This window comes from Lichenostomus cassidix, chromosome 1 (genome assembly GCF_008360975.1).
Source record: "Lichenostomus cassidix isolate B80296 chromosome 1, HeHo_3.0, whole genome shotgun sequence".
Lineage (NCBI taxonomy): Eukaryota > Metazoa > Chordata > Aves > Passeriformes > Meliphagidae > Lichenostomus > Lichenostomus cassidix.
Window position 1 is genome coordinate 3,010,344 of NC_139479.1, and position 22,863 is coordinate 3,033,206.

At 39.4% G+C, this 22,863-nt stretch overlaps 1 protein-coding gene across 1 annotated transcript in view; it reads right to left on the reverse strand.

The window, feature by feature from the left end:
* BRWD1 (bromodomain and WD repeat domain containing 1) overlaps positions 1-22,605 on the reverse strand; it is a 42,144-nt gene extending 19,539 nt beyond the window's left edge. Inside the window, exons 1-27 of the mRNA XM_085082473.1 lie at positions 22,463-22,605; positions 22,282-22,340; positions 22,109-22,138; positions 21,867-21,926; positions 18,618-18,768; positions 17,694-17,792; positions 17,329-17,489; positions 16,898-17,119; positions 15,393-15,493; positions 14,726-14,796; positions 13,531-13,631; positions 12,872-12,912; positions 12,051-12,149; positions 10,488-10,638; positions 9,898-10,032; positions 8,849-8,977; positions 7,430-7,655; positions 6,928-7,113; positions 5,821-6,004; positions 4,900-4,990; positions 3,805-3,945; positions 3,178-3,263; positions 2,150-2,345; positions 865-981; positions 658-765; positions 197-321; positions 7-89 (exon numbers count right to left, since the gene is read on the reverse strand). Of these exons, the coding sequence (XP_084938599.1) occupies positions 7-89; positions 197-321; positions 658-765; positions 865-981; positions 2,150-2,345; positions 3,178-3,263; positions 3,805-3,945; positions 4,900-4,990; positions 5,821-6,004; positions 6,928-7,113; positions 7,430-7,655; positions 8,849-8,977; positions 9,898-10,032; positions 10,488-10,638; positions 12,051-12,149; positions 12,872-12,912; positions 13,531-13,631; positions 14,726-14,796; positions 15,393-15,493; positions 16,898-17,119; positions 17,329-17,489; positions 17,694-17,792; positions 18,618-18,768; positions 21,867-21,926; positions 22,109-22,138; positions 22,282-22,340; positions 22,463-22,520 (3,211 nt within the window). The 5' untranslated portion in view covers positions 22,521-22,605. The remainder of the gene's footprint in view (positions 1-6; positions 90-196; positions 322-657; positions 766-864; positions 982-2,149; positions 2,346-3,177; positions 3,264-3,804; positions 3,946-4,899; positions 4,991-5,820; positions 6,005-6,927; positions 7,114-7,429; positions 7,656-8,848; positions 8,978-9,897; positions 10,033-10,487; positions 10,639-12,050; positions 12,150-12,871; positions 12,913-13,530; positions 13,632-14,725; positions 14,797-15,392; positions 15,494-16,897; positions 17,120-17,328; positions 17,490-17,693; positions 17,793-18,617; positions 18,769-21,866; positions 21,927-22,108; positions 22,139-22,281; positions 22,341-22,462) is intronic.
* Positions 22,606-22,863: the final 258 nt, after the last annotated feature.

Sequence of the window (22,863 nt, forward strand, 5' to 3'; positions counted from 1 at the left end):
ACTTACAGGCCTGCCAGTTCCTCTGCCGGGCTTCATCATAGAACTGCCGTAAGATAAGGAAGTCGATAACGTCTGGCATGTCATGGTATCTGCATAGAAAAAAAATCATCATTCACATGTGTCTCAAGGCTTTAGGAAGATTATTAAAGAGGAACATCTTCTTAAATACTTTTCAGGAAATTAAAACTGCACATACCTGATGGAAAACGATTTGTCAGTGTGTTTTCCAGTGGCGTGATCTATAAAGGCAAGCTTGAGGCAACACAACGTGGGAGGACCAACTTCATATCTGATTCCAACAATTTTTACCAATTCCTGATCCTATAGGTTAAGAACAAACAGCTTCAGCAAGTTTTATCTTAGGCACCATGCACAGAACTATTAGTTTAACATGAATTAACCAATTGTATCCATGTGCAAAATACTGAAACTAGATTTGCGATTTCAATGGAAGGCAGTCTGTCAGCCTTAGGAGTTTAACAAGCATTTCATTTGGGCTTCCCACAGACAATCTGATAATTGCAGACACTTTCCCCTGCTGTTTCCATAGAGAAACACTGATCACCTCACAGATCCACATTTTGCAAACAGAATAATAAAACTCTTCGGTCACAACCTCCCAGTATTGACCCAACAGAATGTTCAGTGCAGACCTACCCTAAGCACCACTTTCCTCCAGGGCTCCTTGTGTGGATTCAGTTCATAGATGTTATTTCTTCTCACTGCTTCAATATAAGCTTCATGCCCTTGTCGGAAATATATCACCTAAAAATCACCCCAACAAGCCCCAAATGGTGAATGTTTTCCTGTATTTAGCAATTATAATAATCACAACCATTGCAAGGTTTTAATCCACATTCCTACCTCGTCCCCCATCTGAGGGACAAACGGGGACCTTCGGAGAGCTGTGTCTGTGATCCAAACTGGAGGGTGCCAGTCATAGGACAATTCCAAGTTCAGTGGTTGTGCTGCAGCATCAGCCTTCACAAAATCAGACATAACAGAAATGAACTCAAAACAACTCATTCCATTTTCATTTGGCAGAGAACAGCTTAACTTACAAAGGACTAATCTAGAGCATTTCCAAAGAGTAGCAGCAAAATTCCTCCAAGGCTTTGCTTGAGTTGTAACTGTATTTGTAATTCTAATACTAAACATTGTTTTCCTATCTGGAGATTTGATTTACCGAGACATTATTATGCAGATCTTAGCAGAAAGTTTTGTAATTTAGATGACAGCCTCAGTACCCAATTAAAAATTGATCAAGCTGCAAGAAACGATTTGATTCTACTTGGAAAAAAATGACAGGATGGAGAGAAAAACATGACCAAATGTATCAAAATTACCCCAGGCATAAAAAAAGAACTTGTCTGCTCCTTTATGGTAGAAAACAATCAATGGTAGCTGTTGTAACTTAAAAAAGGTAATTATTTAAATTAACTTAAAAATTTCAGCAGCTAAAAAAGAGTAATTATTGTAGCTTGTAAAAAATTATTAATTCAAAGTAAGTATCAATGGCCACCATCAATGCAGTGACTGTGTCCCTACAGTATTAAAACAAGTAAAAAAACCAGACAAACCAGTTTAACCAAGTTACAGAGTTACAAAATTATTTGGGCTGGAAAAGACCTTAAAGATCATCTTGTTCCAACTCCCTACCATGGGCAGGGACACCTTCCACCAGACCAAGCTGCTCCAAGCCCTGTCTAACCTGGCCTTGGATGGGATGGGGCAGCCACAGCTTCTCTGGACATTCCCAGTGCCTCACCACCCTCAGAGTCAAGAATTTCTTCCTAATCTGTCTAACTTTGCCCTCCTTCAGTTTAAGGCCATTCTCCCTTGTTCTATCACTCCATGCCCTTGGGAAAAGTCTGACATTTTGTACTGAATTTAATAAACATGTCCCCTTTAACATCAGCAGCCTTGAGAACCCTTTTGATATGGTAAATGGAAGTGCCTTCACTTGGAATGCAGATTCTTCCCTACAAATCAGCAGATCCCTCACACTGCAATGGTCTCAAATCAATTCCATGGGCAGCAAGATCCTTGTTTATGGCAATAACAACTATTTTAACAGTTTCTAACGAAGAGACCTAAAACCTAAGAGAGAAATTCATTACAGACTCAGCAGAAGAAATGAAATTCATACCTCCTCCTGCTTTTTCGGTTTGGGTTTTTTCCTCCTTTTCCTCCTTCTTCTCTTGGGAGGAGAAGATTTCTCTGCTGACACCTCATCCTCAGAGGTGCTGCAGTACCTGACTGCTTTCCTCCTCGAGGTCCTCACGGGGGGCTGCAGGTTGATCCCAGCATCTGCAATCCAGTCGGAATATCTGCTCGAGGAATCACTGTCCACAGAGGGCAGGGAAAACACAAACACAGAAGCAAGCTGTCACTGCTTCAGAATGCTGAACTCTCTTAGAAAAATACCAGCAGATAGCAATTGTTGAAAGCAACTTCAAAATCACTTAAACCTTTTGTAAGCATTATTTCGCTTGAAGGTTAACACGAATTTTTGGGAGAGCCCAGTAATTCAAAGCACATTTCTTCAAATAACTGAAGTCTGGTGGATTCTAAAATCAGTAACTTTATTCAAGAAAGTTGTGCAATGGAATTCTGGACTAATTAGGAGCCCTCCTTAAGGAACTCACAAGGCTAACACTGCTTAAATTCTTTACAATTTTTTATTTCTAGTACAACAAAATTCTGAAACAGTACCTAAAAAAGCCACAATGAAGTGATTAAAAACTTATCTATACAGTTCTACATAAAACTATAAAATTTCAAAAAATTAAAGATTTTTTTTTAAGAGCAAGGAATAGAAAAACCAACCAAAAATTCCCAAAACGAAACTGGGAAAAAAGTTTCCCTGATGAAATCTTTCACCCCTCAAAATCCAGAACAAAACACACTATAAAAATATTCCAGACTCTCATCTCTGCCATCTGGCAAAAAACAGCAGAGGGAGTTGGGAGTTCCATTAAAAGACATGAATGTTTTGGTGAAATGGAACAGTAAATAACAATATCATGTGTTAGTAAAGCATATTAATTATACCTTATATGATGATGATGATGATTATCATATGATCACATCTGAAGCAGAACAGAGCTTTCATACAACTTTTAATTTGTCAAAATTCAAGTAAAACTCACAATGGGATGTGTTTTTTCACTTTACCTGGAACTATTACTGTTGCTTTTCTTGTCACTTCTCCACTCTTCCTCTTCATCAGATGAGCCAGAGCCCTCACTTTCTTCAGGTTCCTAAATTTAAAAATACAAAGTCAAGCCAAAACCATGTCTTAAGGCTTTGAAACTTAAAAACATGTTGTCCATATTATCAAATGAAAAAGAAGTTTAGTAAAAAGTTGTTAAAAAGGAAATAAAACCAATTAGGTCATGCAAAATACATCATAAAATCTGACTGACAGGGAAGAATTTACATTGCAAAAGGAATAAATCAATAGAAACAATCACATCCCCCCTCACACACAACAAGGGGATATTCTGTCACTGCTGTGATATTTTTGATCATTTATGCAAGTTAGAATCAGGTGGGAGGTTTTACCCTCACTTTAGTATCAACTGATTGACCAAATACTACTTGGTGTATTCATGCAGGTATTTAAATGCAACACCAAACAGTAGAAATACATCAAAATATATTACGACTGTAGTAATTTCATGATTGTTGCTGATCAACTTATTTGCATTAATATCATGTTTTATATTTTTTCATAATTGGAAAGTTTTTACCGGAAAACAGCAAAACACATCTGAAATTCAAACTCAGAAGAGAACTCACCTGCTCTATCAAGCCAAAGCAGTTGTCTCTTTCCTCCTCAGACGACTCCAGCTGTTCAATGTTATTCCTTGTTCGGTAGTTGGAATATTTCCGTCTGTGCAGTCTACGCTTGGATTGGATTAATGAAGACTCAGAGTCACTCTAATTTATAAAGAAGGGAAAAAACAGGAGTTAAATAAGAATATTTATGTGGCAAACTTTTATGAGGATGAAAGGGTGGCTAAAAACATTGCTGAATGCAAAAACTGCAACAGCCTCATTGTTATAACTGCCTTTCACAAGAAATCATTTTCCTGTAAGCCAAAAGTTTTAAATTTGCTGCTCCAAATTTAGGATGTAGTAGTTGTTGTAAGTAATTGCTCCTTACAAACTGCTGTGACAGCTCCATTCACACAACCTGATAAATGTATTTACAGAATCAATATACTAACTGCCTACAACGCTGAATTATAGAATCAGAGAATGGTTTGGGTTGGAAGGGACATTATTGATCATTTTGTTTCAACCCCAACTCCCCTCAGTAAAGGGGATCATGCAGTAGAATTCTCATGTCAAACGGTTTTGTACTACAAGACACAGCAAATCAGGCCATGATCTTATAAAAACAGCTCAATAACCAATGTTTCCTTCTTACCAACCTCTCCCACAGAACAGATAATGAAAAAAGCATTTGAAAGGAGGGAAGTCTGAAGAAGTTTCCTCATTCAAAACAAAGTGTCATCTAAAGTAAAATGACAAGGGAACAGCAATATAGCCTGAAACTCCTCAAATATAGGATCTTGAGTGCTCTCACTTGTACCTCAGTGCTTTAGCAGGACTTGCACTAGCTGTCTAACTGCAGTAAAACCAGAATGGCCTGAAAGCAATCCTGCCTTTAAAAATTACTCCCAAATACCTCACATTGAAGAAGGCAAGACTAAAAGCAGAAAAAATTCTAGGTATTCATAAAAATAAATCGAATTGTATCCTGCAATAATTGGAAGCTGAATCATCAGGGACCTTGCAAAACCATACCAGAAACCTCTGTTTTTATTTTCTACACCACCACTTGTCCTTGGGCACAGAATGTCCACTTTTCTAGGAGCTGCCATGTACCTTTTCCAGAGATTCAAAGGACTTTTTCTTCTCTGTTGCATAAAGGTCTCTCTCTTCTTCCCCTTTTGCAATCCGATATTCTTCCTGTTTCCTACAAGAAAGTAATGAAAATCTAATTCTACACCTGTTTTGATAATGCTGATCTCTATCTCAAAATTCCTAACAGCTGATTCCATTCCATTTTTAATTTCAGATGTTATTGTTGCTCAAATAGCTCTGAACCATCCTATTGTTTCTAGGTAAGAGTAAAAAATATGGATGTTAAGAAAGTCTTCCTTTCAAATATCAAAATATAATCAAGTTTTTCAACTTCATTTTTAATTCTCATTTTTCCCTTTGCAATTGCTTTACCTCCCAACACTGGGAATGCTGCTTGAAACCTTCAGAGATGCAGTAGCACCTATGGCTGTGCCTTTAAAAAGAGATGTTTAGCTATTAATTCTCTTTTTCACAGATGAACACTGACAGTACTTCCAAAAGCAACTGGCTTAGCATTTCAAGTGGTTATAACTCATCACCTCCAGAAGTCTCACAATCTCAGCCAACTCTTCCATGGAAATACACATGGGAGAGTTGGCTGAGATTGTGCACCCAACTCTTCCAAGAAAGCACAATCTCACCCAACTCTTCCATGGAAATTAATTCAACCTGTAACTTTTTTTTCAGAGAAAACAAGAATATGGGTGACCTAGCTGGCCTTTAAGATGATTTAAAATATAGAAATAGGGAGAATCATTCAACTGGACAACTTCAATTTCTTCTTGTTGAACGGACCTTACAATTACGAGTTTCTAAGCACATCTGCTCACAACACTGAACTATTCCAACAGCATCCATTCTCCCTTTGGTCTAACAGCACTCATTTTGAGCAACCCAAGGTGCTGTGCCATCCCTAGTGCTCCCTGCAGCCTGCTGACACACCTGAGCAAGCTGGGGGGGATCTCAGGCACCACGACCCTGCGCCTCCAGGCCTGCAGGTCCCTCTCGGTGGCCATCTGGCTGCGCGGGGCGTTTTGGTGCATCTGCCGCACGCCCTCCACCTGCCCGCTGCGCCGCAGCCCGATGTTGGGAGGGGACTGGATGTCCAAACTCGGCCTCCTGAAAGCTGAAACACACACACAACATGGTTTAGCCACGCTGAAGGGAACTGGAAGCTCGTTGCTTCTTGCTACAAGATAAAAAAATATGAGGAATTGCAGTATTTTTATCTAAGGATGTGACTTGTGGCCTTCGGGGGATTATCTGTCTTGTAGAAAATGCAGTGAGATTACACAGAGACTTTGAAAACACTTATTTCTTATAACCACATTTCTTACAACCCCAGTCATTTAGGCTGGAAAAGACCTCCAAGATCATTAAGTCCAGCATTTGACCAATGACTACCTTGTCAACCATACCAGAGAACTGAGTGCCACATCCAGTCATGTCCCCACACATCTCACAGTGAAAGGAACTGTTGTGTGAAAGAAGGTTTCTTCTGAATTATTTCAGACAGCTCTGAGGCTAGAGAGGCTCTAAAAAGCACTTTTTCTAGAGCTGAGATCATATAATAATTAAATATCTAATTATACATCACATATCTACAAAATTATATAAAATAAAATACGTATTATAGTTTTCATCTATGTTATATAGTTACGTAATTTAAGCTACAAGGACACAGCTCAGAAAAGTGTCTCATTTAAAGTGTCTCTGTAAAGAAGGGACAGGGGAAACCAGTTTGAACAATGGCACAGTACTTATTCTGCAAAAAATAAGTAATGCAAAAATAACTTATATTGGCAAATATTTACAAAAAAATTGTATTGCACATATTTTGCATGTTATCAATGCCCTTTGAAAGTGAAAGGCTTTGCACTTTCATCACAGGAGCAGCAGTGTTTTAATGAATAAAAATTAAAATAGCACAATGTTAAAGGAATCTTAATCCCCCAACCAACACTGAAGTTAAAACCTGTTTGATATTTCACACAACATAATAAAAATGGAGACAGAACAATTACAGAAGAATTTGTCAGCATTCCTAACCTCTTCTGGGTGTTCCCTCTCCGTTTTGGGGGCCACTTGGAGCAGATTCTTGGTCAGCCCCAGTTCTCTGATCCTGTTCCAGCTGCAGCTGTCTGATCATCCCATCCAGAATGCTGGGCTCCAAGCCTGGCTCATCCTGGTCAACTGTCTGCTGGCCAATCACCTGCTCAACAACTTCTCCATCATCTTACAAACAGATCAAATGAATGAAATTATTCCAGTTGTTTATTCTAAATGAGACATTTATGGCAGGTACAATTCAGCACAGCTTATGCACGTCACTACCCAGAGAAAAGAACTTGCAACATCTATTTGAACAACTGATTTTTCTTTGCTTTGCTTGTTTTAAATTGTATTCACTACGGGACTTTACAGCATCCTAGGTGAACATAAACACACAATATCAAGTGAAAAAAAAGGTATTTTTAAATTGCTCATGTCCCCTTAACAACTAGTGCATAACCTATTTCTGAACGTAGAGCTTTAGTGATACTGTTCTTACTTGTTGCTACATATCCAAGCTGAGGAATCAAATGTTCATCTGCACAATTCTCTCTTCCAGGCACCAATCTTTGATATTTTGTTGGATGAGGGTTTCCATCCACATCCACTAAGAAGGGAGGGGGCATGAGGTGAGGAGCCTGCTGAGTCTGCTCATCCAGGACGTAGTTGTTGGAGTCTCGGATCAGAGGCCGATAGTCAGTGTGGAAGAACATCTGATCAGGAATCTAAAAGGAAATTATATTTTTATGTTAGCAATTTGGAAATAAAACAAAACTAAATAACAGAGAAAAACAAGCATTGAAGTCTCAAAAATCTCCTTAAAGGTAAAAGAAAATGCAAGCTCCCATTTAGAAGAGTTATGTGTAACTTCAGTGAACCTGGATGGGTGTTGCAGTACTCCAATTTCTGATAGTGCTTTTGCACTAGCAAAATTCTTTCAGAAAACAAAAGGCTGAGATCACTTGAACCGAAAGCACTGTTTTTCACTTAAAAATATTTATTTCTCATTCTCCTTTTTTCCCCCCTACAATTATCAGAACCACAGAATATTCAGAGTTCAAAGAAAAACATGAGGATCATCAAATCCAACTTGTAAGCAAATGGCCTCCAAGTCTCCTTGCAAGGAACTCATCGGCTGAAGCTCAACATCAGCTCTCAAAGTAAAGTTTTCTTAATCATTATTTCTTACTTAATCTAGGTCCACCTGAAATTTTTTCTGCTATTGGAAGTCTGTTGAGTCCATCAGGCTGAAGGAAAACAGTTACATAAATATTAGATCACAGAATGTTTGCTTCCAGCAGTGATGGGAAAGATGAAGAGGACAAGTTTCAACTTAGGCTAAGAATGTTGAGCAAGGAAAAAATAATTCTTTAAAGTGACACATGGAATCACCATTGCAACCCGAAAAAAACTGAGGGGAAGCAAAGAAATGTGTCTTTATCAAAAAGGAAACAGGCTGAAAGATTGAAAACAGCAAAACATTTATCCTATGCACTTTTTTCTAGTATTTCAAAATCCACAGTGCTGGATGAATACTTTACTTTTGCTTAATTTAATCAACTACAGTGAATTTGGGCTTGAGTGAGGAACGCACTAAAAGCTGCAAGATAAAGCAGCAGAAATTAGAAATAGAAGCATTTTTGAGGTTGAACAATTAATATGAATTAGCTGCCTCCAAGATGAAAATGCATTCCAAGAACATTCTTGGGAGCTACTCCCATGGGAATGCTAAGACATTTTTTTCTGCTCTGCCAGGATCATACCAGCAAGACAATTTACAGACATCAAGGAATCCATTATATTTAGATCCTGTAGCCACACAGAAGTTCTTTACGTAAGAACTTTTAAATTAATTAATGTAATAATGTCATTCCAGTTAGAAATTCAATACAGAGTTCTCATAAAAAGCTGAACTTACCTTTTCATAAGGCCTGCTACAGCCAAAGCCAAAGATCAGCAGATGTCCATGAGAATCTGTGCATGCAAAATGCTGCCCATCTGGTGAAAATTTACAGTCAAAAACAGCTCCATGTCCTTGGCCTTCAATCTGGATTGAAGGAAAAAAAAGTCCCTCAAGATTATCTGAACATTTTTTTCTGAGCAAATCATGAACATCAAAAATTAATTACTCTATGAGAAGTAATCATGCATCTCCCTGAATACCTCCATTGAGGCACAAATAATTTTGTTACTTCAGTGTATTTCTTTTCCCCTTGACATGTGGATTTAAGTCCTGAACGACTTGATTTTAAAAGATGGACTAGAGGGTATGAAAACTTATTTTTCAGTGAATAAAATAAAGAAATAAAGGTGGGTTTTTTGAGGCTTTTTAGCTGTCAGAACACTTTGAGTAAACTGGAGCTAATATAGATTGATTCTTTTAAACAACTTTCAAGCCAAACCCAGAGAATCTTAGAACTTAAAAAAAAACAAAACCAAAAATCTCTGTGCTATTGACAAAGGATTAAAAGGATTAAAAAATTTATATGAACGTTAGATCAGAACTAAAGTCTCAGAGAAAATAACCTAATTTAAAGTGTTAATCATGAGCAGTCAAATGGAGCCCTCAAGCACTGTGCCAATGGATAATAAGATTATAATTTTTAAGACAGTGGAAAATACAAGTATCTGTCCACAGGAGTCTTGAAACAACAGTCTAAAACAGAGCCTTTCAGATGGCACCTCACCTCAGCTGAGGAAAACAATTAAAATTAATAAAGTGCATGATTATCTTCAGTAACTAAGAGTGGAAAAGCTGCAATAATCAGGAAATTCTAAGGTAAAAAGTGCTAAGGAAAAAAAGAACTCATAAATTTTGCTGGTTTAGGAATTTTCAATTTGGTTAGGCTTTTTTTTGGTTTTTTGGGTTTTTTTTTTTAAAGTGAAGGGGCTGTGAGTATTGGGGACAATTCCTTAAGCTGTGAACACACAGTGTGGAGAAAAACTTGTGTTTGAAGGAGATCTTACCATGTTAAAGTAATGCTTTGTCTTTGTGCCTTTGGTGATGTCCCAGATGAAGATGTTACCATCATGACCTGCAGACAGCATGATCCTGGAATCAAAAGGATGAGTCTCCAAGACAAACACTTCATCTGCATGGCCCTGGAATTTCAAATTGCACATCACATGCAAACAAGGAAAAACCACATCAGCAGGATATTCACAGTAGAGCCCAAAGCCTGTGCTATCCTCTCTGGAAAATTAAATCCCAGGCAGCCACAAAGACTTGAGATTTCCTAAGGTAATAATTTTCTAGATTCAAGCAAGATCTATAGAAATTTGGAGCTTTTGCCAAAGGATGGTGAATTACTCAATGGGCAAATTACTGCACAAAAACTTTTATTTATTCCACATTTATTTGTTCCCTTTATTTATGGGGAAAGCCCAGAGCAGGAGAAAACAGCAAGTTTTGGTTAAAAAAAAATCCCAAGGAACACCACACTTGCTGTATCATTCATAAAGAGCTTCCAAGCCTGACCAGCTCTAATTATAAACTCAGCATGCACATGTCACTGCAATTCCAGGAAAACATTCAAAAAGCAAGGAAAATTCCATACCACTAAGTCATGGAGCAATTGCCCTGTGCTGGAATTCCAAACTTTGAGCAGATGATTATTCACAGCCGTAACAACATAGTTGTCATTTTGGTTCCAAGCTATCATGGTTACTTTAGGCTTCATGAATTTGTCTTCTTCTGCACACGTGTCACTATTTTGAAAAAATCAAACAGGTCAGAGATGTATTTTGTAAGTATTTTTATTTTTTAATTAGTCCGTTTCAGTATCAAAATACAGAAAAAGAACCTGGTTTCTTGTGTTAAAAATCAGCACAAAGGAAGTGAAGAATTAAATTTGGGTTGAAACTTTTGTACACAAATTCTTCATTTAAAGCAAATCTGGATTTTTAATATACTTATTTAAGATGTTGTAATAATCTCTTTCCCATTTGAGATGCAAGAAAAAAGGCTTTCCTTTTTCATGGAATCTTGGCTCCTCTACAATTAGAGTCCAAATATAAATCCTTTTAAAATTTTGGACTTTTTACAGTCAGCTTTTCCAACTAACTGATTCAGAAGCCAATCTCTACATCAGTTAAGCACCTTTTTCTGAGGCTCAACATAAATATAGTAAAGACAATATTTTGGTTTAACCTCTATCTATTTCCTTATTCTCTCCCCAAAATACACTTATAGGATAGTTTTAACAATCTCCCTCAACATTTTAGTTAAGTGAAGGAATAGATTTTCCTTGAAACACCTCAGCATGGGATTACCAATATTCCACTTCAACCAGAGGCCTCTCTTACAAAGACTCTCAACTACATAACCACAGTCAAATCTCAAATATTAGTAACTCCTCCTTTCTGTGCAAAGCCTGGGCTTTTAATGGCTTTTGTCATTGTCTTCTTCATCACAGGAAAAGCCTGAAATCACCCTCCAGTCAAGTTGTGGATCCAAGGTTAGGCTTTTAATTTAATCACCTACAAATCATTTAATTAAACTCTCATTTAACCACCTACAAATTAATTTCTGCTGAGTGTTTACGGAAGCTGACTGAGCATTCTGTACTCCTGTAAATCATTCCCCCTTCAGGTTTTCCCAGCACCACATAATATCCTGACTTTCATCTCTAATGACATTATTCAGACTGGGTGTCACCTGCCTTTCACCAATGCACTTTTACAAAAGGAGAAAATGGGAATAGTCAGCAAGACCAGTCCTTGAGGAAAGCCAACTATTCCATGTTGTAACCTCTCCTGCAAATAGGTCACCACCTACTTTATTTTTACTAATCTAAAAATATTTCTCCCATGACACATCAGGTGTCTGACTAACACCCAGATAAAGAAGGTAGATTGCACTTTCTGTTCACTTTTTTCCCTGGAAAGAGGCAATTAAATTAATTTACTACAATTGAAAGCTTTATGAGCACTTAGGAATTTATGAAAGCACAGACTCAAATTCAGCAATTATTACATCACCAGAACACTCATTTCATCCCTCCAAAGACCACAGAATTCAGAGCAGAATATTGCTAAGGCTTACTTTCCTTTGAGTAATTGAGTTTTTCAATCTTTCTAAATTTACACAACAGGAAGTAAGAAATAAACACTACACCTACCCCAGCAGTCGATCAGACATGTCCAACAAAATACTCCTCCATTCTGCTTGCTCAAAACGCCAGATTCGAGCTGTCCCATCTCTGCTGCCACTTATGAACCTGAAGAAGTATTAAAAATTAATTCATTCATCTCCAAAAAGAATTTGCTTTAAGGTATTTTTAGAGTTACAAGCTACTACAATATAAATTTTGCAATGGAAGGCTGATAGAAGTGAAATCTTCCATTTGTGCTCAAGAGAATTCTTTCCATTAACTTTCTTTCCAGAAACCAGGAAAGAGTTTTTCTGAACTGAAAAATCGAATAAAGTTGTACAAAACATGTGGAACAGAGAAGCAAATTCCAAAGTTTCACTCAATTCACAAATTCATCCTCAACTCCTCCTCAGTACAAAACTTTAATGAAGTGTTTTAAGCAATTGCAGAGAATGAGATACTGAAGTAGAGGCAAGAACAAATCTTGTGAAAAGAATTCTGAATTCTTTTTGGCCATTTTCACTGCATTTTTCTTATTTCCTATAAAATATTTATTGAAAATGAAAGGAGGAAAAGGAGGTTTATGAAGTGACAAACACACTGGGTACATTAAAAAGGGGTGACATTCCTCCAGGTAAATAAAAGCCCAGCCAGGCCAAAAATACCATCTAACACAGATTAACAGAAAGCTGAAACAGCTGAGGCTTAATTATGTTCCTGGATCAGTCCAGATTTCCCCTTTGAATTCTAAATAAGCAGATTCATCTTAATGGAAACATCCAGTAATAGATTCTTAATTCCAAAATAATGTATTCTTTTTGTTCACATTTGAGCATCTTTCAACATACCTGTCCCCACCATTAGAAAACTGAATGCTGTCAACTTTGTCCTGTAAGAGAAAAGGACAGTTTGTTAGAAATTTTATTTTTTTAACAGGAAATACGTTTTTTGAAAATTCTGAGCTTAGTAAAATCTGAAACAATAAAACACCACAATATTGTATAATTTCTAGAAGTTTTATCTGCGAGGCAAACTAAGTCCAACAAGCACTTCCCAGAATTTACTAACCATTAATGCATTCAAAATGCATGTTTAAAAAACTACCTGAATTAAATATGAAGGATTAACAGATTAAATATCCTGGTTGACAACTGAATCATATTTGAATGTATTTCCAATACTGTAAGTCAACTACAATGGTGAGGAATCTGTTGTTCATACTCCTGCTTACATTTTCCTTAGAGAAATAAATCATTATTCATTTTTATCACAAAAGTGCAGGAGGAGTAGATACCACACTTTGTCTTCGGAGTGGAAAAGTCTCCTCTACATACAAAACATGTATTGATCAAGACTTATCAATGCAACAAAAATAAAGTCAGGTTTTGTAATAGAGAAAACAAATTAAGTCAAACAAAATTAATTAAAAGCATTGCTAAAAACCTACTCATAATATTATCTTGTAACTTCAGTATTATTTGAAGTGACTAATTAACTAATTACTTACAGCATGGCTTTCCAATTCAGCTATTTTCTCAGGTGTTTCAGAGCCAAAAAAATACATCCTGATGACATGGTCAGTGCTGCCAGTTGCTAAAAACATACCACCTGTAAAAATCAAGCAATAATTAACCTACTATGGAAGAAATTAAAACAGGTCACCACCATTTCTCAGAGGCCTGGCTTAAATAAAAAAAACCCCACAACTATTTGAAGAATGGCACATTTTTTATGCTCTTCCACTGACACACATATGTAGAAGGAAATCCCTTTCTTGCCCCAGAAAATGTTCTCAGGCTTAGTAAAAATAAATTAATGTTACAAAGATTTTAAGACACATAGTTAGGGTAATGCCGGACCTTGTAACACTAAATTGCACAGAGAAGCTTTCAGTGGTGGGGAATATGGCTGAAGATAATCAGAATTATGTGGATGACTCTCACTGTGTCTCATTCACTGTGTCATTCACTGCAAGTGAATTGCTTCAAAACTGGGTTGCAATGTGAGCAAACCGTTTAAGTAAAACACACCAGTGTAAGCACACCAGTATTTAGCTGTGGTGGCAGAAATTCCAAGATCTGCCCCTAAGTGCTGTCAAAAAAATACACCAAACAGCAAAATGGCAAAAGACCCCTCCCAACACAACCCAGGGCTCCATCCTGACTATGCTAACAAGCTACACTTGGATTTGCTTTTTTTTTCTGAAATTCCCAGTCAGCCACACAAACTGAGTGAAAGAAAACTACAAGCCAGGAGTGAAGCACATTAAAGATACATTGCTGGATCCTTAAGAAAGAAGGATATTTATGATCATCCCTGGCACCGAATCAGGAGCTTCTACTGGCAGGAACCACTTCCACTGCTGGTGATTGTGGCATCTTGGAGTACCCATTTTGCCAACCCCTGACATTATACCAGAGGATTAAACAAAAATAAAAAAAAATCCAGTAAAGATGGATAAAAGGAAACAGACATCAGGTGATTTTTACTTCTGTGAAATCACCAATTTCTTCAACAGTCTTTCACTGTTAGCTAAGGCAAGTCCCATGATTTAATTATGTCACAGCTAACAATGCACATCTGTGCAATTATTTACTCACAGCTGTAGGTTTTGTCAATTTTAAAACTGTCACAACCAAGTATTACAAGAACACTTCAGAGGAAAGAAGAGAAATCACAATGCTAAACTTCACCTGACTTACCCACACTGAAGGAAGAACAAAGCATCTGAACCCCTGGTCTGGGTTTCTCTGTGAACTTCACAGGCTTGGTGCTTAAAAAGAAAAGATGCTTGAAAAGGCCACACCACCCAAAACTTGGCTTTTAGCAACACTTTAAAACAAAGGAATGTTTCTTCAAAGATCATTTGATACCAAATGCCATCATGTGGCACAATAATAGACACTGATCATCCTAGATCTCTACTTTCTGGTAATAATTAATTTTTTGGGGTACAAACAAGGAGTAGTCATATAATGAACATTTAAAACTATCCTGAACATACATATTCTGCATGCAAGTTCTGTAAGAAACATCCTGAAACTACAGGACTGCTGGAAAATCAACACAAACAGCAAACTTCATTATGCTTTCCAACATATTTACATTTCCAGCCATTCCTGTTGCCCTACATTTATACTTTTAGTGAATAAAGGTTTTAAATATATTTCCCAACTAACCTCCCAAGTCAATGGAACAACATAAATTTGTAAAGGATATAGCTGGTGATGGTGCTTTAAAATAACTGTGGAATACATTATTTGCACACCATTTTTATTATCACAAAAACCCAGGGGAGTGAAAAGCACCTGACTTATTTCACTCAAGCCTAGGATGGCATAAAGGTTAATCAGCAAACCGTTCACATACTTGAATTTCATGGAATCTGTATCCCACTGCCAGAAGCAAACAGTTCCATCTGCACCAGTGGAGACCATGTATCGCATGGAGCCTTTCACCATGGGACTAAACTACAGAGAAGAAAGGAAAATCAGATACAGAAAGAGAGATTCAAGAACTGCTTATAAACTTCTCAAAAACTTAATGTAAAACCTTGATTCGCTTTGGATTTTTCACCCCAAACTGCTGGAGCAGCTGTTGGTAACTTTCCTTTTTAGTGTTTACAATACAGTGTCTCCCCTGCTGTAAGATCAGTTTGTGGTCTATGTTTCAATTACTGCATCAAAAAACCTAATTCCTTCAGTGGTTTGGGTTTAATGTATTCACTAACCACAATCATTCACTGAAAATCCTGTCAATGAACAAAGTAGTGAGCAGAGCAGATTGAAAAAAAGGGGAAGTTTGACTAGACAGATGTACTTTAAAAATCTGTAATTAAGCAGAGCATGAGATATGAGGTCGTTTGAATGTGTAACTCAGCATCACATGTAATTTTACAGGAATTTTATAGGAATTCCTCAAAAATACCTCTTTAAGACAAGAATTTATTCCTATGCACAGAGCTACCCTTCTGAAAACTTTACAGACAGAAGTTGTTTAAACTGTTCATCAAATATGTTATATTGGAATCATCATATAAATTGTAATACTATTACAATTAATAGTATTATTAAGTTTAAATTAAAAACTCCACACACTACAATAAAAGATGCACCACAAATATTTTGGCATTAAAAACCAACCAAACTAAAAATGCAATGAATGCCACAGAAAGTGCAGGTAGGAAGATTACTCTCAGAGGCAGCATTTTTGAAAAAAATGCAGAATTATTTGTTTGTACTGAGCTTCACAAGCCACTCTTCACCCCTCACCACAAGCTGTCAGTCTCACTGGAGAACACACCTGGATAATAAGCTACTAATTTCTGTGTTAACTGAGGAATTCAAGGTCAAAATGAGACTGAATCCAAAGGACCACTGAGAGCACACTGTGTTATCAAACCACCTTCAAACTTAAATACATTACATTTTACACTGAATGCCTTTGTGTTTCTGAAAGCTTCAACACCTTTGAAGCTTCTGCTTACTCCTATTTTTGAGAGTAAAACAAATACCCACATCACAGAAGTGGCAGGAATCACATAGTGGATCAGGAACTCATTCACACAAAACAGCATATCCTGTCTCCAGTAAGAGACAACAGGAGGACATGGTATTTTCCCAAAAATTCCCTTTTGTTCCAGCAGCTCAAGTATTATTACAGGTAACGATCTTTAAGTGAAGAAGAATTCCTGGCATTATCTTCAGTTAAATATGAAGGAATTCCAGAGAAGCAAGGAATTTAATTGTTTTTAAGTAGGTTTATCGTGTGGTTTTACTAGTTTTTGACAGGAATATGTACACATTCAGATTTCACTATTCCCACAGAAATAATTTCGGTTTTTAGTATGTAGAAACACTTAAAAATCCCCATACCTGCAATGAGGTAATGGACCCTGTGTGCCCGTGGAGGACAGCAACTGGTGCACAAGTCCTCAGACACCACACTCTGATCATCTTGTCACAGCTCCCAGCTGCAATCATGGTGTTCTCATAGTTCACAGCCATGTCAGAAATCTCTGCTGAATGTCCTCGTAAGGTGGCAAATAATCTGCCATTGTGAGTGGACCAGATCTTCACCAGGCAGTCATCTGAGCCCTAGAGAGAAATATGTATTGAGGACAACTTCTGACATGTTTCTGACCTTTAATTACAGCAAATTGTTCCACTTAAGCAGGGCAAGGGAGCTAAATGTTAAAAGCACTGATATTTATCTCCAGAAATTTTAGCCTAGCATCCATTTCCAATCTCTTTTCCTTGTATCATCTAAAACTGTATTCAAAGCTGGATATATTTCATCAACTTACAGTAAATATTCTGTGTCCAGTCCTATCAAATGCAACACAATATACAGAAGAAAGATGGCCAAGAATCCTCCTGTGCATCTTGACATGCTGGTACATACTTCCTGGGAATGAAGTGCTGAACTTGGCATATCCAGTTAATTGCTTTGCTCGATGCACCTCCACTAGAACACAGAAATCACATCATGTTTAAAACATGTCTGTTCTAAATCCTGGTTTTATTCAACTTCCATTAATATTAAAGAGTTACTAGAAATCACAGTCAGATTTCATAGTCAGATTTCTGCGTATTTGCCATTTTTTCTGGGTGTAAAAACAGTACTTTAGATGTGCTGCAGCAGCAGTGGGGAGGGTTGAGGGGAGCTTACCAAGATTTGGTGGGGTGCCATAGTTGACAGGCATTTCAGGGGGTCTGCCTCGATGGAGAGCAGCAAATGCAGAGCCCTTCCAAACAGTATTCCTGCAATCTTTAAAAACAAATGGTTGAAGGTCATCATAAGCACATGTTAAAAATGCCAAGAGAGCTGCAGTTCCAAAATACAGCAAAGAGTCCATCCTGAGGTGGTATCAAACACAGGATTGAACCCACCAAAAAACCAAGCACCAAATGCCCCAAAACCTTCCACAAACAGTGCAAAGAGAAAAATCCATTTAATAGTAACAGCAAGAGGAAAAACCAACACAACCAACCACCAGACTTTGACATTACTCTTAAATGATGGCTCACATGGCACAAAACTAAGTTTTCAACTGCATTTGAACATTTTCATTAATATTTATTCAGAAATGTACTGAGTATTTATTAGTATGAAGTTATTTAATGAGATGATCTCAACACCCTTTCAATACGTGAAGGGGGTTTATGAGAAAGCTGGAGAGGAACTTTTCACAAAGGCAAGGAGTGACAGGACAAGGGGGAATTGCCTCAAGCTGAAGGGGGACAGGTTTAGATGGGATATTGGGAATTAGGAATTGTTCCCTGGGAGGTTAGGGAGGAGATGGGATGGAATTCCCAGAGAAGCTGTGGCTGCCCCTGGATCCCTGGCAGTGTCCAAGGCCAGGTTGGACATTGGGGCTTGGAGCAGCCTGGGACAGTGGAAGGTGTTCCTGCCAATGCTCAGGGCTGGAAGGAGATGAGCTTTGAGGTCACTTCCAACCCAAACCATTCTGATATTCTAAGAGATCACTTCCAAAGTGCCAGTTCTGCCTTTCTTACAAAACTACTCCCCAAATCTTAACTCTGTACACATGCCAACGTATCACCCCCGTTTCAATTAAAGAACAAATCATACCTTTTGCTGTCCGTAGCAAGGACTGTCTCCCTGCCCCAAGTAAGGAATTCACTCTGGAGATGCTGGGTGGGATCTCCTTGTCCAGGATAGGGCCAATACGCTTGCAAATTTGTAATAAATGGTCTGGAGCCACATGTTTGTTCGACAGCACCTGACAGAAATTTATGGTTTAAAAATAAGGATGGTACATCCAGAACAACTGAATCTAAAAGCATCAATATTCACAGGTATATTAAATATTTTCTTTTAAGTTCAAGTTACAGAAAAAAATCAATTCTGTTAAGCTCTGGTCTAGTAAATTCAGTGAGTATTCTCCAAGCAAGGGAGAGCTGTAGTAAAAATAACTGGAGTAAAGTTACTCACTGAACATCAGTATTTTATTACTGGAAACTTGCAGCAATCACCCCTGTGGCACCCACTTGTGAGGCACCTTACACTGAGTGTCTTCACCCAATTCACCCTATTATTTCTATGAAAAATAAGAAATAAAATTCAAAACCCCATAACTCAAGATTATGGAGAATGTGGTTGCAATCAAGCACAAGAATTTATGCAACTACTCCTTCAGTCACACAATACTTGTTCAGTGAACTGCAAACCAGCAGGTTTGAGTACAGTCTCACTGGAAACAGTTTCCTTGAAGAACCAGTACTACATAGCCTAAGTCTGCCCTACTTCCTTAAACCAAGGGATCAAACCAGTCATCCCAACATTTGGGAATGATCCCACACTATCTGCATCAAGCAACCTAAAAAAAATACACCCCCACACACACTCAGATGTCTCAGGCAAGAACAGATGTGTGCGGGTTTTGATTATTTTTCCCCCCCTCTTATTTCTTAGAGTTCAGTCTAAAAAATCCTTGTTCTTATCAAGTCAAATCACAATAATGCACAAGCTAAAGACACAAAGAGTTTAAGCAGCCTTGAGAGTATAGCAAAGCAGCAGAATCATAAAGTGAAGGTAGTGGGGAAGTCTGAAGCAGCTGGGATCAAGAGCCTCATGCTTCCTCCACTGTGACCTGGCCAGGTACAAACCAGTCAACTCCAGCAGGCACTCTGCTCCTGCAGCAGCCAGGCAATTCCCAGCCAATCCATTCAGAAGAGGCACAGAGCCACACCAGCTCAGGTATGTGGCCTCTTGCCCAGGTAGCTGAGAACACAGGCAGAACTAGCTCGTGCTGCTGATGCTGTTCCCTTGGCTGAATGACTGAGCTTGGATAAGCAAAGTGTCCTAACGAGGCTGAGCTCCTCATCACAGCAGTGGGAATAAAAATACCACGTGCTGCCAAAAAGTTGCCCAAATGCACACTGAGCATTCAGAAGGTGCAAATTAAGTCACAGCATTACATTTGTTTTTAATAATAAAAATCCAGGTATAAAGCTTGTGGGGCATAGGTTGTATTCCTGGTGGGATGGGAGGTGATAACATCAGTAAAATAGTTCCCATTATCCCACAGGCAAATCTATCCAAGCAAATCAGCTCACCAGACGCTTAAGGTTGATTGTAAGAAATGTATCTGGTGGCCCAAAGATTACAAAATACACTTTGACATAATTTCTTTATCAATTTTGACTCTTGAATTGGTATAGAGCAGTACCAGCCACAACATTCAGGACAGAAAGGTCAGCATGCTTTCTGCCAAGCATTAAAATCCTTTTTGTTTGCATGCCATCAGCAATAAGTATATTTTCCAAATGCAACCCTTACACACAAAACCTTGCAATTCTTTTCCTTTTTAAGTAGTTTTGCTCAGGTTTTGGAAGGAACAGTTATTTTATAGATTTGCAATTCAATGATGAGCAGAGTGGAATAGAAATAATGACACCACATGATTGCATTTGTCTGTGGTCTCTGCAATTTTAGAGTGAGACCAGCGGGACAGGAGGTTCCCAAAGCCCCTCAAAAAGCAGAAACTAAAACCTTGAGAAGATTAATTTATATACTCTGAAACAGTACTAGCCTCTGCAGAGATACGTTTTAAATTGTGCAGGAAGAGGTAGAAGCAGCACATATTAAAGAATTAATCTGACAACTGCATATGCAGAATAATCACAGATAAAAAACAACAGCCCTGAAATCAGAAGAATCCACACATGGTGTCTCCCAACACGCAACTTTTTGCCAGAAGAAATGGGGTAAAAAAAACAAACAACAATGAACCTAAAAAAAACCTCCCAACAATTCTTTTTAAGCTTAATCCTACTTTCATCTCGCCTAAATTCAAGTCAGAGCTTGAAAATATTCCTGTTTAGCAAGGCCAGACTTCTTAGCAACTTAAAGTAATCCAAAACCTTACTTGCTCAACTGACCACAACAACAAGTAGAGGAAATGGAATCAAACTGATCATTTTAAGCAATACTCAAACAATTAACAAAATGTTTTAAACAACATTTCATTCCTTCTCTATGCAAATCTGATCCTGAGATCTCTAAGTGCTTCTCAAGAGGGAGTTCACTACACCAATCAGTCAATTAACCTGGAATGCCTGAACATTAGGTGGGAAAAAGCAAGGATAAACACCTCTTTAAAGGAAACAGTGTCAACTACAATAAAGCAGGATAAAAACCACACTGGACACGGCAGGCACCACCAGGCCATCACTTCCCGGGATTCAAACTCTTTGCCATGTGAGAAGCAGCAGAATTAAGCCCCAAACCACAGCTCTGCCCTCCGTAAAAACAATTCAGAACAAACAACACCAGCCGTGGAAGGGCAGAAAGTACACTCTGTGGAGAGATCACCCCCATCTCTCCAGGATGCTAGAAACAAAGCCACGACCAGCGAGGAGCTGGTGATAACGAGCACATTCACAGGCACCAGAACTGCCAACCCTCGGGTTTCTGAGCAGCGATTTCATTTCCTAATCTGTTGGAGGGGGCTGAAAGAAACCAACCAGAAAATAAATACCGACAAATCACAACGTGCCTCACAACCTTGCCCCTGAAACTCCGAAATGAAACCCCGCTGTAGATTGGCTCCTGCCTGCATGTAGGCAGTGGCATGTACCACTGCACAACGCCAAGCTCCACCTCTGCTATGTAAACAATATCCTCAATTTAAACCACCGCTTGTGTTTTTGTTAGCCCGATGTAAAGAAATTAAAGGCCTTTTCTAAAGTAACTCCAGTGGCCAGAGCCAGGATGGGACTGGAAGGTGAAGCTTTGGGCCTACTCTTGAAGGTAGAGAGTCTCACATCAACGTTATCACCGTAAATAAAAGGGGTTTTTAAAAGGGAAAAGTCTCACCAATTCTTCATAACTTCTATAATGCTCATTTCCTTGCCAATCCAACCTTTTGGGGAGCAACTAAATAAAGGAAAAACAAAAAAAAAACAAACGTGAGCGGTTAAAGGGGAAAGGAGGAATTACAGACCACATCCAAAACAATGTGTGTCGAGGGGGGAAAAGTTGAGACAGCGGCAGAAACTTGAATGACTTGCAAAGGAAACTTTTGACTACAGCAAGATTTCATCAGAGCCCACACAGACCTGGTGCTGCTCCAGCTCCTGCACCAGCACCTGCGGAGGGAAGGGAAAAAACACAGTGTGAGGGACAAGCCACGATTTGGCTTCCCCAGAGCGGGGGGCGCCGCAATCCCACCTCCCCCCGACCCTCCGCGGGCAGCGCGGGATCCCCGCGCCCCGGTGAGCCCTGGACTCACCTTCAGCGCTCTCCTGCAGGGCCCGGTGCTCAGGAACCGGGCGATGAGGAAGTAAAGCTCTGTAAGAGACACGGGCAGAGACACGGGGGATGAGCCGGGGGGCGGCCGGGACCCATCCTGAGGGGGGGGCAGGAAGATGGCGGCACCGGCGGCACCTCCTCAGCCCGGCCCGCGGTGTTACCTGATTCAATGAGCGGCAGCGACCCGCCGGAGCTGGAAGAGGCCGCAGGCTCGGCCATGGCGGGCTGAGGGCGGCGGGCCCGGCTCGGCACGGCGCTGTCAGCGCCTCCCCTCCCTCCCTCCCCTCACGGCCGCCCCCCCGCTCCCCTCAGCGCTCCCTCCCTCCCTCTCCCCCCTCAGCGCAGCCTCGGCGGCGCCGCCATCGCAGCCGCATCACCCGCCACGGCGCCGCCGCCGACACCTCCGCCGGGAGAGCCCGCGGGGGGGCGGGGGAAAATAGTGCCCACGGTATCGGGCGCTCCGAGAGCGCCGGGGTGACAGCGGTGCGGGCGTGTGGCCGCGGGAAAGACACGCGGAGGGCCGGAGGGGCGGGCGGCGGGGGGGATGGCGGGGAAGGCGGCC